General features: G+C 46.0%; 1 protein-coding gene and 3 non-coding genes across 4 annotated transcripts in view; all 4 read right to left on the bottom strand.

Moving 5' to 3' along the window:
- TEX14 (testis expressed 14, intercellular bridge forming factor) overlaps positions 1 to 17975 on the bottom strand; it is a 72320-nt gene that overhangs the window by 52143 nt on the left and 2202 nt on the right. Inside the window, exons 2-3 of the mRNA XM_077836845.1 lie at positions 1722 to 1836; positions 11 to 176 (exon numbers count right to left, since the gene is read on the bottom strand). Of these exons, the coding sequence (XP_077692971.1) occupies positions 11 to 176; positions 1722 to 1836 (281 nt within the window). The remainder of the gene's footprint in view (positions 1 to 10; positions 177 to 1721; positions 1837 to 17975) is intronic.
- On the bottom strand, positions 6197 to 6413 carry LOC144276741 (small nucleolar RNA U3). The gene has a single exon (XR_013348319.1). It is a non-coding gene; the product is annotated as a small nucleolar RNA U3 (small nucleolar RNA).
- LOC144276745 (small nucleolar RNA U3) lies at positions 12808 to 13024 on the bottom strand. The gene has a single exon (XR_013348323.1). It is a non-coding gene; the product is annotated as a small nucleolar RNA U3 (small nucleolar RNA).
- LOC144276746 (small nucleolar RNA U3) lies at positions 15431 to 15647 on the bottom strand. The gene has a single exon (XR_013348324.1). It is a non-coding gene; the product is annotated as a small nucleolar RNA U3 (small nucleolar RNA).

Consider the following 17975-nt stretch of genomic DNA (forward strand, 5'->3'; position numbering starts at 1 on the left):
ATATGTGTACCTGAGCACTACTTTCCTTTCCAGCTGACATAGCCCAGCACTGCGGATTTCTTCCATTTTTATCATGTACGCGCAGATCACCTCCTGCATCCAACAATTTACTGAGAATCCACTGATTTCCAGAGAATGCTGCAGCATGTACTGGGGTGCTCCCATCATAACAGCGGCTGAGGAATATTAGAACAGAAAAATTTCAAACTACCTTTACTATGGTAAACTACAGATACCTCTTGAAAAAGAGCATACTTACAATTGCATTATATGCTAGAGCAAAAGAATCTACCCTGATTTTGCCAAAGGGGATTCCATGTATGGAGAGAGGACTGTGTGGCCTTTTATTGTCACCAGAGGCACCAGAAAACTGCAGGCATGAAAAACTCTCTTTTTCAACACACTTATCTGCACTTCGCCTGTCTTCTGCAAAAACCAAGCTTTACCTTTTTACTCTCACTGGGGAGGTGCTTCTGAGGCTATGAGTAATATTTTTAGTGTTTAAAAACTTCCAATTAGATTTTAAAGATTAATTCCTGACTGAAGTGAATGAGAGAAAGAAGTGGAGTTCACACCTTTGCTTGCCCTATTGTTTGGCTGGAGACAGCGCACTGATTATCTGTAAAGTGTGGTTATTGCTGGGACTAATGTAGTGACTTGCCTTGCAAAAATAATCTTCTCACTACAATCAGTGCACTGCTATCCTGTTGATCCAGCCTAGTGAAAAAACTGCCTCCTGAGGGACAAACAATTGCATTAGAAAAAGTTGTGAACAGTATTCCCTTCTGCCATTCACTTCAATCATGCATTCATATCAACACCTAGTTGGAAACACAGAGCTCTGGACTACACTTAAAATACAGATTGAACTAGCTATATCACCCTGGAGTTCTGTAGATAAGCATACCTAATCCTGCTCAGGGAGGTGGATTACCTACATTGACAGAAAAAAACCCTTCCATTGATGTAGGAAGCACCTGCATCTGAGAAGCACCTGCAGTATGGGACTATAGTGGCATACCTGCAGCTGTGCCACTGCAGCATCTGTAGTGTAGACATGCCCTTAAATGTTAACATATTCAAGCTCAGAATTCACAACCTTCCCCAAAGAGTTTCGTAGGTGGGGCTCTTTGCCTGTTTTCAAAAACACTTTATTTGCCTAGGCTGGAAGGCACCAAGGCCCAAATTTGTATATGTATCTAGGCTTTGCTCTGCTCAGCATTGCAAGATCTAAATCACTTTGACCATGTCTGCACTGCTGTAGTGCCATAGTGTAGATGCTTCCTACAAGGATGGAAGGTGTTTTTCTGTTGCTGTATTTAATCCACCTCTCTGACAGACAGTAGCTTGGTTGACAGAAGAATTCTTCTGTCAACCAGGCCACATCTACACCTCATGTTAGGTCAGTATAGTTATGGCACTATTTTTCACATCTCTGAGCATCATATCTATGTTGACCTAACTTTTAAGTATAGAACAGGCTTAAGGCCATGCACCACTGAGTAGAGCAAAGCCTAAATACTTTTTAAAAGTCAGGGCCCTGGGCTTTTTCTTTCCCCAACTATCAGCTCTGTAACAATTACAGTTTGGATGAAGGCTATGTCTCTCTTTTATCTACACATTGACAATTATTACTTGTGCATTACAATAAAGTTGATGCTATAACAAATTTAAGTTTGTTTCAATTTATTAAGGATGTAATTCTGACTCTTATACTTAACTGATTTGGGTCTGATCCATAATCCAAGAGCACACCTACTAGTTTACCAAGACCTAGCAATGCAGCAGTAAACAGAGCGGTCTGGCCCAAGGAGTTAATTGTGTCAACACAAATACCTGAAAAGTATAAATAAATAAGTAGTCATGCCTCTTATGACTATAAAATTTCAAACATCCCCCCCATTATCAACTTTAACTTTTTCAATTAAATGTTATATAAATAGGGCCCTACCAAATTCAGGGTCCATTTTGGTCAATTTCACGGTCATAGGATTTTAAAAATTGTAAATTTTATTATTTCAGCTATTTAAATCTGAAATTTCATGATGTTGTAATTGTAGGGATCCTGACCCAAAAAAGAACTGTCGGGGGCAGGTCGCAAGGCGATTGTAGGGGGAGTTGCGGTACTGCTACCCTTACTTGTGCCCTGCTGCTGGCAGTGGTGCTGCCTTCAGAACTGGGCAGCTGGAGAGTGGCGGCTGCTGGCCGGGAGCTCCACTCTGAAGGCAGAGCCGCCACCACCAGCAGCAGCGCAGAAGTAAGGACGGCATGGTATGCTACCACCTCCCTTACTTCTGTGCTGCTGCCTGCAGAGCTGGACCCTCAGTCCACAGCCACCACTTTCTGGCCACCCAGCTCTGAAGGCAGCAGCACAGAAGCAAGGGTGGCCTGGTATGATATTGCCACCCTTATTTCTGCACTGCTGCTGGTGGGATGCTGCCTTCAGAGCTGGGCACCTGGCCAACAGCCAGCGTTCTCCAGCCGCCCAGCTCTGAAGGCAGCACAGAAGTAAGGGTGGCAATACGGTGACCCCCCTAAAATAACCTTGCGACCCCCCTGCAACTCTCTTTTGGGTCAGGGCCCCCAGTTTGAGAAACACTGGTCTCCCCTGTGAAATCTGTATAGTATGGGGTAAAAGCACAAAAAAGACCAGATTTCACAGGGGAAGACCAGATTCCATGGTTGGTGACGAGTCTTTCATGGCTGTGAATTTGGTAGAGCCCTATATATAAGTGTAACTAATACAGAAATAGTTAACCTAGATCTGTCTAATATGAACACAACACAACAAAACAAAAAGCTTTTTCCTAATTTAAAAGAATAAATAAGCTACTGTCTATGAAAAAGGAGCATTTGATACAAATGGTAAGCTATTTTAGCCTACTTGTTGAATTTAAACTTCTGATAGTCACACTCTGGACATGTCAGTACTTTCAGTTTCAAATGTATTATTTTAGAGAGACAAGGTGGGTTAGGTAATATCTTTACTGGGTAAAGATATGTTTAAATCTTTCCTGAACTCCCTCTTCTTGCCTTCAAACCCCCCAACTTTGCCAAATTCATAATCAGAAGTAAACTCCCCACAGGCCAGGACCCATCCATTCAAAGTGGCACCAGACCATGCCATAACATGCAGACATATCTCACTGTTAAAATGATCAATAGATACCTCTCACAACACACCTTTCAAGATCCATGGGTCCTACACATGCCTATCACAACATGTGGCGTACCTCGTTAAGGGTGCCTGGCAGAGCCTGCCCAAATGTGGGTCACCCCTCCTCTTCCGCCCGAGGCCCTGCTCCCAGCTAAGGTGGAGGGGGCCGGGAGCTGCCTGAGGACCCTCCACCTGCTGGGAGTCAGTGGGTGAGGGGGTTGAAAGCAAACCCCGCCCCATGTCCCCACCCCACAGCCCCCCACTCCGCTCAGGGCAGGTGGAGGGTCCATGGCGCGACTCCCCACAACTGCTCACGCAGCTCTTACCATAGCCGCGCTGCAGCCCCCCAGCCAGAGCCGGGTCCAGGTAAAAGCCGTGCATGGCACGCAGGCAGCTGTGGGGAGCCGTGGACTCTCCTGCCCTGGATGGGGCGGTGGGGTGCAGGGCAGGGACATGGGCTGAGGAGCCCCCACCCCAGGCAGGTGGAGGGTCCACAGCACCCCACAGCTGCCCGGGCTCCCTGCCTGGGCTCCAGGAGCCAGCCTGGCTGGGTGGGGGGGTTTGGGAGGATGAAGAGGGGCAGGGGAGTGGCCATGCCCCTTGAGCCCCCCATATTCCCACACTCCAGTACCGCATCCAAAGTACTAAATTCCTCAGTAACAACTATGTGGGTGAAATGAAACAATCAATCACTATGCTCTCGAATTAACTCACAGAAAAATTATAAAAGACAAAAACACCATACCACCAGTAGCAAACCACTTTGCAAACAATGACCACTCGATATCTGACCTCTCAGTCCTCATGGTGAAAGAAAACTGACACACCACCAGTAACACTAATAACAATTTATAACCCACTAACCAACCTTTGTCCTATGATTGCAGAGGTGTTAGTTGAGCACTTCACCTTGAAAGGTCTCTTAGCCCTGGTCTACACTAGGACTTCAGGTTGAATTTAGCAGCATTAAATCGATGTAAACCTGCAGCCATCCACATGATGAAGCCCTTTATTTCGACTTAAAGGGCTCTTAAAATCGATTTCCTTACTCCACCCCTGACAAGGGGATTAGCGCTTAAATCGGCCTTGCCGGCTCGAATTTGGGGTACTGTGGACACAATTCGACGGTATTGGCCTCCGGGAGCTATCCCAGAGTGCTCCATTGTGACCGCTCTGGACAGCACTCTCAACTCAGATGCACTGGCCAGGTAGACAGGAAAAGAACCGCGAACTTTTGAATCTCATTTCCTGTTTGGCCAGCGTGGCAAGCTGCAGGTGACCATGCAGAGCTCATCAGCAGAGGTGACCATGATGGAGTCCCAGAATCACAAAAGAGCTCCAGCATGGACCGAACGGGAGGTACGGGATCTGATCGCTGTTTGGGGAGAGGAATCCGTGCTATCAGAACTCCGTTCCAGTTTTCAAAATGCCAAAACCTTTGTCAAAATCTCCCAGGGCATGAAGGACAGAGGCCATAACAGGGACCCGAAGCAGTGCCGCGTGAAACTGAAGGAGCTGAGGCAAGCCTACCAGAAAACCAGAGAGGCGAACGGCCGCTCCGGGTCAGAGCCCCAAACATGCCGCTTCTATGATGAGCTGCATGCCATTTTAGGGGGTTCAGCCACCACTACCCCAGCCGTGTTGTTTGACTCCTTCAATGGAGATGGAGGCAATACGGAAGCAGGTTTTGGGGACGAAGAAGATGATGATGATGATGAGGTTGTAGACAGCTCACAGCAAGCAAGCGGAGAAACCGGTTTTCCAGACAGCCAGGAATTGTTTCTCACCCTGGACCTGGAGCCAGTACCCCCCGAACCCACCCAAGGCTGCCTCCTGGACCCAGCAGGCGGAGAAGGGACCTCTGGTAAGTGTACCTTTTAAAATACTATACGTGGTTTAAAAGCAAGCATGTGAAAGGATTACTTTGCCCTGGCATTCGCGGTTCTCCTAGATGTACTCCCAAAGCCTTTGCAAAAGGTTTCTGGGGAGGGCAACCTTATTGCATCCTTCATGGTAGGACACTTTACCACTCCAGACCAGTAACACGTACTCGGGAATCATTGTAGAACAAAGCATTGCAGTGTATGTTTGCTGGCATTCAAACAACATCCGTTCTTTATCTCTATGTGTTATCCTCAGGAGAGTGAGATATAATTCATGGTCACCTGGTTGAAATAGGGTGCTTTTCTTCAGGGGACACTCAGAGGAGCCCATTCCTGCTGGGCTGTTTGCCTGTGACTAAACAGAAATGTTCCCTGCTGTTAGCCACGGGGAGGTGGGAGGGTTGAGGGGGTAGCCACGCGGTGGGGGGAGGCAAAATGCGACCTTGTAACGAAAGCACATGTGCTATGTATGTAATGTTAACAGCAAGGTTTACCCTGAAAGAGTGTAGCCACTGTTTTATAAAATGTGTCTTTTTAAATACCGCTGTCCCTGTTTTTTTCTCCACCAGCTGCATGTGTTTCATTGATCACAGGATCTTCTCCTTCCCAGAGGCTAGTGAAGCTTAGAAAGAAAAAAAAACGCACTCGTGATGAAATGTTCTCCGAGCTCATGCTGTCCTCCCACACTGAGAGAGCACAGACGAATGCATGGAGGCAAATAATGTCAGAGTGCAGGAAAGCACAAAATGACCAGGAGGAGAGGTGGCGGGCTGAAGAGAGTAAGTGGCGGGCTGAAGAGAGGGCTGAAGCTCAAATGTGGCGGCAGCGTGATGAGAGGAGGCAGGATTCAATGCTGAGGCTGCTGGAGGACCAAAACAGTATGCTCCAGTGTATCGTTGAGCTGCAGCAAAGGCAGCTGGAGCACAGACTGCCACTGCAGCCCCTCTGTAACCAACCGCCCTCCTCCCCAAGTTCCATAGCCTCCACTCCCAGACGCCCAAGAACGCGGTGGGGGGGGCCTCCGGCCAACCAGCCACTCCACCACAGAAGATTGCCCAAAAAGATTCCAACAAGATAAGTTACCTACCACACACAGCATATCTGAAAAAAAAAAAAAAAAACCCTTTTCCTTTTTTCTAACAACATGAAAGAGCTAACCACTCAGTCTGTGTTCTCTCCCTCCCAGCTTCCCAAAAGGAAAGAAGGAACGGTCATCAATAACAAACAGCAGCTGCATTAAAGCAACACTGTTTGCTCGCTTCACGCTCAGAAGAGAACACTTTAACTCCTCCTCGTGGTTAGCGAGGTCAGACACTTTCGGCTACACTTCTCTAGTTACAAACTATAGAAATGATCCCTGAAAGTATAGTCTTAATAAAATGCTCCTCGGCTACACACCCAGGCGAATAAGCACAAGCTTTCTTCTCATGGTGAATGTTTTCATACAACAGCTTTCACCCTTAGCAAACTACAGGACAAAACTCTGAAACCAAGTGCCCCTTTCATTAAAGCACAATTCAGACAGCTTTAGAACGCTGAACATTAGAAGATTTTTATGTCGCTATTTACAGAAACACACCTCCTGATTAGCATGTGGAGCTCCTAGCAACCAATCAAACCCTCTTGCTTTTACTTCCTGAAACTGGGATACTTCTCACAGGCTCCTCTGTACCACATGACAGCTTGTCAGGCACAGATAATACGAACAGTACCGCCCTTTCTAGCATGCTCTACATCTGTTTCTCCCTGGCTTGCTCTCAAATTCATCTGCACTAAAAGCCTTTATATGGTTCCATGTTACCAGTACCGGGTTTACCATGGCGCCGGGCCCAGAGTAAGAAGGGCCCCGGCCAGCCCAATCCCCCAACCGGCTGAGCCGGCCAGGAAAGCTGCCCCCGCCCCTGCTCCACCCCAGCCCTGCCCCCACGCTGTCCCTTCCCCCCAAAACCTCCTCCCCTGAGCTGTGCGTCCTGGAGGACTGCAGCAGGGGTTGGGCCCGCCCCCACTCACCAGGCAGCTGGAAATGTAGCAACTTGGTCCCAACCCGCTCCGCCGGCTCCCAGCCGCGCCGCTGGTGAGTGCGGGGGGGCAGTTCTCCCCTCCCCCAAAGTCCGGGAGCCAGGGAAGCAGAGCGGAGCGGGCTAGGGCCGGATCTCTCCACTTCCTGCCACCCCATGAGAGCGGCGTCGGGGTCGGGCTTGTCCTGCAATCACCGGCGGCAGGAAGTGGAGCGACCCGGCCTGAACCCGCTCCACTCCACCGGCTCGTGTTGGGGGGGCAGTTTCCCCCCTGTCCCCGAAGCCTGGGGAGGAGATGGAGGGGTGTGGAAGGGGCATGGGATGGGGAAGCGAAGGGAGATCGGGAACCGGGGCCGGGAGGGACACGGGGGCTGGGGGAAAGAGGCAGTGGGGAGGAAGGGGGTGGGATGAGGAGAAGCTGGAGTGGTGGGGAAGGGGCATGGGATGGGGAAGAGAAGGGGATGGGGAAAGCTGGAGCCCAGCATGCGGCATCCCCTTGGCAGAAGCGGGGGCTCCCCTGTTAAGCAGGCCCATCGAACTGTCACCCTGACAAGCCCCACCTCCCCCTGCATCTGTACCACCCTGATGAGCCCCCCCAGACACCCTCCCCACAGAGCCCCAACCACCTGCACCTGGACCCCCACCCAAATGAACCCCACCTCCCCTGCACCTAGACCCCCCTGCTGAGCCCCAAACACCTTCACCTGGATCCCCTGCAGAGTCTCACTGCCCCTGCACCTGGAACCCCCCAATGAGCTTCTGTGCATCCAGATCTCCCACTGAGCCATGTGCACCCAGACTGCCCCACAGAGAACTCTCTTATCCCCACCTGGATCCCCCCACACTAAGTCCTTCTGCACTTGGATCCTGCTGCTGGGCTGAGCCTGCTCACCCACACCTGGTGCGCCTGACACAGGGGAGCAGGGCCCCAGGGTGTTTCTGTGGCAGGCCTGGCCCTTGCACTGTGGCAGGGTCAGGTGCAGCCTCACTGCCGAGTTCCTATCTTGGGGTGGCGTGGTGGGAGGCTGCAGGGTAATCTCCCACCTCCATGCAACCAGTGGCCTGTACTCCCCACTGCCATGTTGGAGCCTCCACCTTTATTTATTGATAAATAAAATTTGCAGAATTTTAAAATATTGTGCACAGAATTTTTAATTTTTTGGTGCAGAATCCCCTCGGGAATATGGGGTGCTGTGCAGCTGTGATCGTGGGACTGTGTGGAAGGTGGTGGGCAGTGGCGAGGTCTATGGGCGGGGGGCGCTGAGTGAGCAGTGTGGTGTGCAGGGTGCTGTGCAGTTGTGGTGGGAGGCCAGTGGGGGAGGTCTCTGGGATGAGTGGCGGCTGGGCATAGAGATCTGTGGTGGAGGTCTCTGGGTGAGGGGGCGCTGGGCATAAGGGTGGGGTACTGGACGGAGGGCAGTGTGGTGCGGGCCCGCCCTCAAAGGGAAGGGGCATGCTGGCAGCACCGGGGTGGGAAGGCCAGTGTGTGTCTGGCAGCTGCAGGTTTGTAAACGGTGCCCTCCTGCTGGGCTGCGCAGAGCGGGGCTGCTCCCATCACGCTGTGCATCATTGCCCCCAGCCCGTCCTTCACTCTGGAGACTGACTATCTCACCCCCCTGCACCCTCCCCATGGGAGCCCACAAGTATATTTGGCGCTGGGCCCACAAAAAGTTAATCCACCCCTGCACGTTACCGGTAGTACTGCACTAAATCAGTGGCTCTCAACCTTTACAGACAACTGTACCCCTTTCAGGAGTCTGATTTCTCTTGCATACCCCCAAGTTTCACCTCACTTAAAAACCTAGTTGCTTACAAAATAAAACATAGTACAAAAGTGTCACAACTCAGCACAAATAATAAAAATATAGCCGTAGGGATATATTACTGACCAGAATGGTGATAATAACTGCAAAATGCTCAGGTAGATTAGAGACGCTACTAAAATTAAAAACTCAATAATAATGGGGGTTTTCAACTATCCACATATTGACTGGATAGAAATCACCTCAGGACAGAATGCAAAGATAAAGTTTCTTGATACCTTAAATGACTGCTTCTTGGAGCAGCTAGTCCTGGAACCCACAAGGGGAGAGGCAATTCTTGATTTAATCCTAAATGGAACACAGGATCAGGTCCAAGAGGTGAATATAGCTGGACCGTTTGGTAATAGTGACCATAATATAATTAAATTTAACATCCCTGTAACGGGGAAAACACCACAGCGACCCAATACTGTACCATTTAATTTCAGAAAGGGTAACTACACAAAATCCTTTCATGGATTGAGAACTGGTTAAAAGACAGGGAACAAAGGGTAGGAAAAAATGGTAAATTTTCAGAATGAAGAGGGGTAACTAGTGGTGTTCCCCAAGGGTCACTCATAGGACCAATCCTATTCAAGTTATTCATAAATGATCTGGAGAAAGGGGTAAACAGTGAGGTAGCAAAGTTTGCAGACAATACTAAACCGCTCAAGATAGTTAAGACCAAAGCAGACTGTGAAGAACTTCAAAAAGATCTCACCAAACTAAGTGATTGGGCAACAAAATGGCAAATGAAATTTAATGTGGATAAATGTAAAGTAATGCACAATGGAAAAAATAACCCCAACTATACATAAAATATGATGGGGGCTAATTTAACTACAACTAATCAGGAGAAAGATCTTGGAGTCATCGTGGATAGTTCTCTGAAGACATCCACGCAGTGTGCAGGGGCAGTCAAAAAAGCAAACGGGATGTTAGGAATCATTAAAAAAGGGATAGAGAATAAGACGGAGAATATCTTATTGCCCTTATATAAATCCATGGTATGCCCACATCTTGAATACTGCGTACATAAGTGGTCTCCTCATCTCAAAAAACATATACTGGCATTAGAAAAGGTTCAGAAAAGGGCAACTAAAATGATTAGGGTTTGGAACATGTCTCATATGAGGAGAGGGAGGGAGTGAAGAAGAACTTCCTTTTATTTGTTTTAAACCTGCTACCCATTAATTTCATTTGGTGGCCCCTAGTTCTTATATTATGGGAACAAGTACATAACTTTTCCTTATTCACTTTCTCCACACCACTCATGATTTTATATACCTCTATCCTATCCCCCCTTTGTCTCCTCTTTTCCAAGCTGAAAAGTCCTAGCCTCTTTACTCTCTCCTCATATGGGACTCGTTCCAAACCCCTAATCATTTTAGTTGCCCTTTTCTGAACCTTTTCTAATGCCAGTACATCTTTTTTGAGATGAGGAGACCACATCTGTACGCAGTATTCAAGATGTGGGCATACCATGAATTTATATAAGGGCAGAAGATATTCTTTTCCATCTTATTCTCTATCCCTTTTTAAATGATTCCTAACATCCCGTTTGCTTTTTTGACTGCCCCTGCAGACTGCATAGATATCTTCAGAGAACTATCCACAATGACTCCAAGATCTTTCTCCTGATTAGTTGTAGCTAAATTAGCCCCCATCGTATTGTATGTATAGTTGAGGTTATTTTTTCCAGTGTGCATTACTTTACATTTATCCACATTACATTTTTTTAAATGAATTCTTTGCATCGGTCTTCACAGTTGAGAATGTGAGGGAGATTCCCAAACCTGAGCCATTCTTTTTAGGTGACAAATCCGAGGAACTGTCCCAGATTGAGGTGTCATTAGAGGACGTTTTGGAACAAATTGATAAACTAAACAGTAATAAGTCACCAGGACCAGATGGTATTCACCCAAGAGTTCTGAAGGAACTCAAATGTGAAATTGCAGGACTACTAACTGTCGTCTGTAACTTAGCATTTAAATCAGCTTCTGTACCAAATGACTGGAGGATAGCTAAGGTGACACCAATTTTTAAAAAGGGCTCCAGAGGTGACCCTGGCAATTACAGGCCGGTAAGCCTGACTTCAGTACCGGGCAAACTGGTTGAAAAGAACAAAACCGTCAGACACATAGATGAATGTAATTCGTTGGAGAATAGTCAACATGGTTTTTGATAAGGGAAATCATGCCTCACCAATCTACTAGAATTCTTTGAGGGGGTCAACAAGCCTGTGGACAAGGAGGATCCAGTGAATATAGTGTATTTAGATTTTCAGAAAGCCTTTGACAAGGTCCCTCACCAAAGGCTATTAAGCAAAGCAAGCAATCATGGGATAAGAGGGAACATCCTCGCACGGATTGGTAACTGGTTAAAAGATAGGAAACAAAGGGTAGGAATAAATGGTCAGTTTTCAGGATGGAGAAAGGTAAATAACGGTGTTCCCCAGGAGTCTGTACTGGGTCCAGTCCTATTCAACATATTCATAGATGATCTGGAAAAAGGGGTAAACAGTGAGGTGGCAAAATTTGAAGATGATACAAAACTACTCAAGATAGTTAAGTCTCAGGCAGACTGAAGAGCTACAAAAGGATGTCTCAAAACTGGGTGACTGGGCAACAAAATGGCAGATGAAATTAAATGTTGATAAATGCAAAGTAATGCATATTGGAAAACATAATCCCAACTATATGTATAAAATGATGGGGTCTAAATTAGCTGTTACCACTCAAGAAAGAGATCTTGGAGTCATTATGGATAGTTCTCTGAAAACATCCACTCAATGTGCAGTGGCAGTCAAAAAACCGAATAGAATCTTGGGAATCATTAAGAAAGGGATAGATAAGACAGAAAATATCATATTGCCTCTATATAAATCTATGGTACGCCCACATCTTGAATACTGCATGCAGATGTGGTCGCCCCATCTCAAAAAAGATATATTGGAATTAGAAAAGGTTCAGAAAAGGGTAACAAAAAATATTAGGGGTATGGAGCGTCTGCCATATTAGGAGAGATTAATAAAACTGGGACTTTTGAGCTTGGAAAAAAGACAACTAAGGGGGGATATTTTAGAGGTCTAGAAAATCATGACTGCTGTGGAGAAAGTAAATACGTGTTATTTACTCCTTCTCATAACACAAGAACTAGGGTGTCACCAAATGAAATTAATAGGCAGCAGGTTTAAAACAAACAAAAGGAAGTATTTTTTCACACAATGCACAGTCAACCTGTGGAACTCCTTGCCAGAGGATGTTGTGAAGGCCAAGACTATACCAGGGTTCAAAAAACAACTAGATAAATTCATGGAGGATAAGTCTATCAATGGCTATTAGCCAGGGTGGGCAGGGATGGTGTACGTAGCCTCTGTTTGCCAGAAGCTGGGAATGGTCGACAGTGGATGGATCACTTGATGATTACCTGTTCTGTTTATTCCCCCTGCGGCACGTGGCATTGGCCACTGTCGGAAGACCAGATACTGGGCTAGATGGATATTTGGTATGACCCAATATGGCTGTTCTTATATTCAGTATAAACAAGTCATTGTATGAAATTTAATTTGTTACAACTTCACTAGTGCTTTTGATATACCAACCAACTGCCAGAGCAGTAGAAATGAAAATACAGACTTGCAGAAAAAAAAAAGGGGGAGGGGAGGACAGAAGAGAAGAGCAGAGAAAAAAGTAAAAAAGGAAGAGAACTTGCAGAATCAGGCCCCTACCTAAATTCTGAAATAGATTATAGCAAAAAAGAGATATAGCAGCATAAAAGAACAGCATAAAAGAACTTTAGAATTCTTTCAGTAACTACTGAATAAAAAAACCTTCTATAATAAAATTAAGATTTAAAAATACCCTAGGCCAGTATCATAAACAATACTATATCACAAAAACTAAAAGTTCTAAAGATCTAATTTTAAACTTGCTTTATAAGAGCTAACCACTCAGTCTGTGTTCTCTCCCTCCCAGCTTCCCAAAAGGAAAGAAGGAACGGTCATCAATAACAAACAGCAGCTGCATTAAAGCAACACTGTTTGCTCGCTTCACGCTCAGAAGAGAACACTTTAACTCCTCCTCATGGTTAGCGAGGTCAGACACTTTCGGCTACACTTCTCTAGTTACAAACTATAGAAATGATCCCTGAAAGTATAGTCTTAACAAAATGCTCCTCGGCTACACACCCAGGCGAATAAGCACAAGCTTTCTTCTCATGGTGAATGTTTTCATACAACAGCTTTCACCCTTAGCAAACTACAGGACAAAACTCTGAAACCAAGTGCCCCTTTCATTAAAGCACAATTCAGACAGCTTTAGAACGCTGAACATTAGAAGATTTTTATGTCGCTATTTACAGAAACACACCTCCTGATTAGCATGTGGAGCTCCTAGCAACCAATCAAACCCTCTTGCTTTTACTTCCTGAAACTGGGATACTTCTCACAGGCTCCTCTGTACCACATGACAGCTTGTCAGGCACAGACAATGCCAACAGGTCAGCCCTTTCTAGGATATTCTGCAGCTGTTGCTCTCTCCTTTGCTCTCAAATTCATCTGCACTGAAATTTTGTAGGGTTCCATATTACTGGTGGTACTGCACTAAATCAGTGTCTCTCAACTTTTACAGACAACTGTACCCCTTTCAGGAGTCTGATTTCTTTTGCATACCCCCAAGTTTCACCTCACTTAAAAACTACTTGCTTACAAAATCAGACATAATACGAAAGTGTCACAACTCAGCACGCTATTACTGAAAAATTGTTTACGTTCTCATTTTTACCATGTAAAAATAAATCAACTGAAATATAAATATTGTACTTACATTTCAGTGTATAGCATAGAGAACAGTATAAACAAGTCACTGTATGAATTTTAATTTGTTACAAATTCACTAATGCTTTCTATGTAGCCTATTGTAAAACTAGGCAAGTATCTAGAAGAGATGATATACCCCCTGGAAGACCATTGCATACCCCTGGTTCAGAACAACTGCACTAAATCACCCTTACTCTTAGAACTGGTGCCACTTGAACCAAGGCATTCTGAACCATTTCAATGCTAACAGACAGAGACAACACAGCTGCACTAAGTCTGTTGTTCCTCCCTGCACAATCCCCGCTTGGAAAGAAGATATCTTCTGGGTCTCCCCCTATTTACCATTATGGGCTTCATATGCAGCTTTCTCTGTGTTATGTGAGCCACCTCCACAAAATATATATACTACCTGTATGGCCCTGAGGATGCCACATGAGCCACAGCTGTATGCTGATTGAGCCACAAGTTGAGAACCACTAGTGTATAATTTTGCAAAGTCCATTGCCACAGGGTTTTTTTCCCCATGTCTGCCGTGAGACAAGAGCACATGAAATTCACTGCAATATAAATATGAGTGAAACTACCCAAATATATTTACATAAAAACTAGATAGTCTCATTTTAAAACAAAGAAAAACACAGGCCACACAGGGTGTGGCGCAAGAGTCTCAGATGATTTATACACCCTCCCGCCCCCCATTCAGCATAAGGATTGACCTAAATGGATCATGACTATTTAAATAGAGTATCTTTCTACTACAAAGCAGAGTAAGACAAAAGATTGAGGCTGTTCCCCTTCACATGGGGGACAGGGGGAGTAGAAGGATTTAGATCCTCAAGCCCCTTCAGATTATGAAAGAAACCAAGTAAACTAATGATTTACTCAAAACCCACTCAGCAAAAAGAAAACCAAACTACCAGCACCTAAGGTTATACAAGCTTCTAAATAAAGCTATTATAGCTAAGCTTCCCCATAACTAGATTTCAGGAACACTAAAAAACCTCCTTTTATTCAGTATACAAAGCCTAACCACTCCGTCTGTGCTCTCCCCTCCCGCTTCTCCAACTAGCACAGTCTACACCAGGGTTTAGGTCAGCTCAGCTACGTCACTCAGGGGTGTGGATTTTTCATTTACTTCAGATAGAAAAGAGAAGAAATAAGGAAGGAAAACACCCAGGGGGTGAGGGAGATGTTGACATATGTAAATCCCTTCCCCCCATGCCCTTCATTGTCTCCTCCACCCATTCCAGGGTTCTGTGTGCTTGCTATCCACCCACAGCGGGGTCCTCCATTCTTCCCAATGGCAGGGACTCTGTGTAAGCCTCCTTTCTCCCCATTCCACACTCTACCGACTCCATGGAGAGCAAACCACACACCAGCCAACTGCCAGAGCAGTAGAAGTGAAAATAGGTGCTTTCAGAAAAAAGAGGGGAGAAGAGAAAAAAGAAAAAAAGGAAGAGAACTTGCAGAATCAGGCCCCTACCTAAATTCTGAAATAGATTATAACAAAAAAGAGATATAGCAGCATAAAAAAAATTTAGAATTCTTTTAGTAACTACTGAATAAGAAATCTTTTAAACACTATTTCTCACACTCCATTTACTTCTGTTTCAAACCCTACCACAAACCTTCCAAAATAAATCTTAAGATTTACTATTAAAAATACCCTAAACCAGCATCATAAACAGTGCCATATTACAAAACGTAAAATTTCTAAAATATCTAATTTTAAACTTGTTTCATAAGAGCTAACCACTCAGTCTGTGTTCTCTCCCTCCCAGCTTCCCAAAAGGAAAGAAGGAACGGTCATCAATAACAAACAGCAGCTGCATTAAAACAACACTGTTTGCTCGCTTCACGCTCAGAAGAGAACACTTTAACTCCTCCTCATGGTTAGCGAGGTCAGACACTTTCGGCTACACTTCTCTAGTTACAAACTATAAAAATGATCCCTGAAAGTATAGTCTTAACAAAACACTCCTCGGCTACATACCCAGGTAATAAGCACAGGCTTTCTTCCCATGGTGAATATTTTCATACAACAACTTTCACCCTTAGCAAACTACAGGACAAAACTCTGAAACCAAGTGCCCGTTTCATTAAAACACAATTCAGACAGCTTTAGAACGCTGAACGTTAGAAGATTTTTATGTCGCTATTTACAGAAACACACCTCCTGATTAGCATGTGGAGCTCCTAGCAACCAATCAAACCCTCTTGCTTTTACTTCCTGAAACTGCGATACTTTTCACAGGCTCTTCGCTACCACGTGACGTTACAGTGAACGTTTGTCTGTCAGGCAGAGCCCGACACAGACAGAGCTCTATCTACCGTGCTCTGCAGCTGTTTCTCTCGAGTTCGTCTGCCCTAAAGACTTTATGTTTCACGTTACCGGTGGGAGGCGCCGACTCTGAGGGTGCTCCAAGGCTGGAGCATCCAGGGGGGAAAAAAGTGGCTAATTAGCACCCACCGGCAGCCCCCCATCAACTCCTCTCCCTCCCCCCAGCGTCTCCTGCCCGCTGGCTGGCCTCGCCAATCAGTGCCTTCCGCCTCCCAGATCAGCTTCAGGAGGCGCTCGCGGGGGGTTAAGGCAAGGCGCAGCGCGCCCTGGGGAAGGCTAGAGCCGGGAGTGGGGCATTGGGGGCGGGGCCTCGGCGGACAGGGTGGGAGCACCCTACCAGCAGATTAGAAACTCGGCGCTGCTACGTCGTACTAGTGCAACCTCAAAGTGCTGCAAAGTGGAGACAGAGCGGCGGGATTTGGTTCAGTTGTTCCGCTCTGCACAATTCCTCAAGGTCGTGTACGGTGTATCCAGAAGACAGCAAGTCTCTAGTTTTGCAAGTATATCGCCACAATTTTTCCTCTTGAAACAGCAGCACACATAATTCATAGCAATATAAATGTAAATAACTGTTAGCAAACCGATCCAAATGTTCTTAAATCAAATCTAGAGAGAGCTGACATCGGAGTCAAGTACTTTATACGTTTGCCTCCCTGGAGAGTATTGTGTTAGAATTAATCTGTAGCGGGATCGCAGGTATTTAACTGCAGTCTCTCTCCTGGAAAAAGGCAAAGACTTAAAGCTGCTTTGGGGAGAATTTTCAAAGCCATCCAAGTGATTTGGACACTCAATACCCACTAATTTCTAAACTGGCTTTCAAAATGCCACACCACAAAAAAAAGTGTGGGGGGGTAAACAAACGCCTCACAACAACGCACAGAAAACTAAGTATTGTATAGATTTAGAAACAAACCCAGCTATTATAAACTTCCTAAAGCATAATTTTAAAAGTAATATTTTAAAGCTTTTTCATTCATTCAGTTAATACAGACAAACCACCCAATCTGTGCTCTCTTCCTACCGCTTCTCCAGCGGGAACAAGCAACGGGCATCAGCGACAGACAGCAGCTGTATTACAGCAACCCCGCCTATTCACATCGCGCTTGGAAGAAAACAATTTAAAAGTCGTCCTCCTAGCAGTCCCTTTCGATAGCACATCTCTAGCTAAGCGCCGGCCCTTTCTCCTGCAAAGACATCCTCCCTACTTGCCAATCCCCGTCTGCCCTGATTAACCTCTTAATTACTCATATTTTTAAAACAAGTGGTCATGAAAGAAAATGAATAGTACCTTTTGCAAACAGAGCCTCTTTGTCAACAGATGTCCATATTCTTCACAGAAGTGGGGGGAACACACTTTGTAGTTTGTGCAAGTCGAGTTTACTGCCCACCCCAAGGGCTCCTAGCACCCCTCAATTCCCTCCAACAAGCTCCCTATGTGCCCGGTCCCATCCCACTGTTTTTAGGGACTCCCTGAAATTCCCCCAAATTCATACCTTACGAGAGAATCTCTGTACCCTTATTCTCCCCATACCAAGTTCCCCACATTTCCTCCCACACCAAGAGCTCTGTTCTCACCCCCATTCCCACTTCCCCATGGCAGGGGCTCTGTGTACCCTCCATTTCCCCCATGCCAGGTTCCTCCAATCTCCATACCACTACGGGTTCTGTGTACTTCCACTTATCCCTTCGCTCCATTCTAGGGCCCCCATTCTCTCCACTACTGTAGAGACTGTGTGCACCCCATTCCACTCTTCTTCCCCATTCCTCCCTCCTTCCCAAGTCAAGCTCTCCCAGTCCCCTTACCTGCCAGGGGTTTTGTAGGCCCCATTTTTCTCCTCCCTCACTTCCACCTGAGGGTCTGCACTAAGGGCTCCAAGAAAGTTGCATACCAACCAACTGGCAGAGCATTAGGAGTGAAAATAGGGGCTACTCGAAAAGGGGGAGAGGGTGGAGAA

The sequence above is a fragment of the Eretmochelys imbricata genome, chromosome 17 (assembly GCF_965152235.1).
Source record: "Eretmochelys imbricata isolate rEreImb1 chromosome 17, rEreImb1.hap1, whole genome shotgun sequence".
Classification (NCBI taxonomy): Eukaryota; Metazoa; Chordata; order Testudines; family Cheloniidae; genus Eretmochelys; species Eretmochelys imbricata.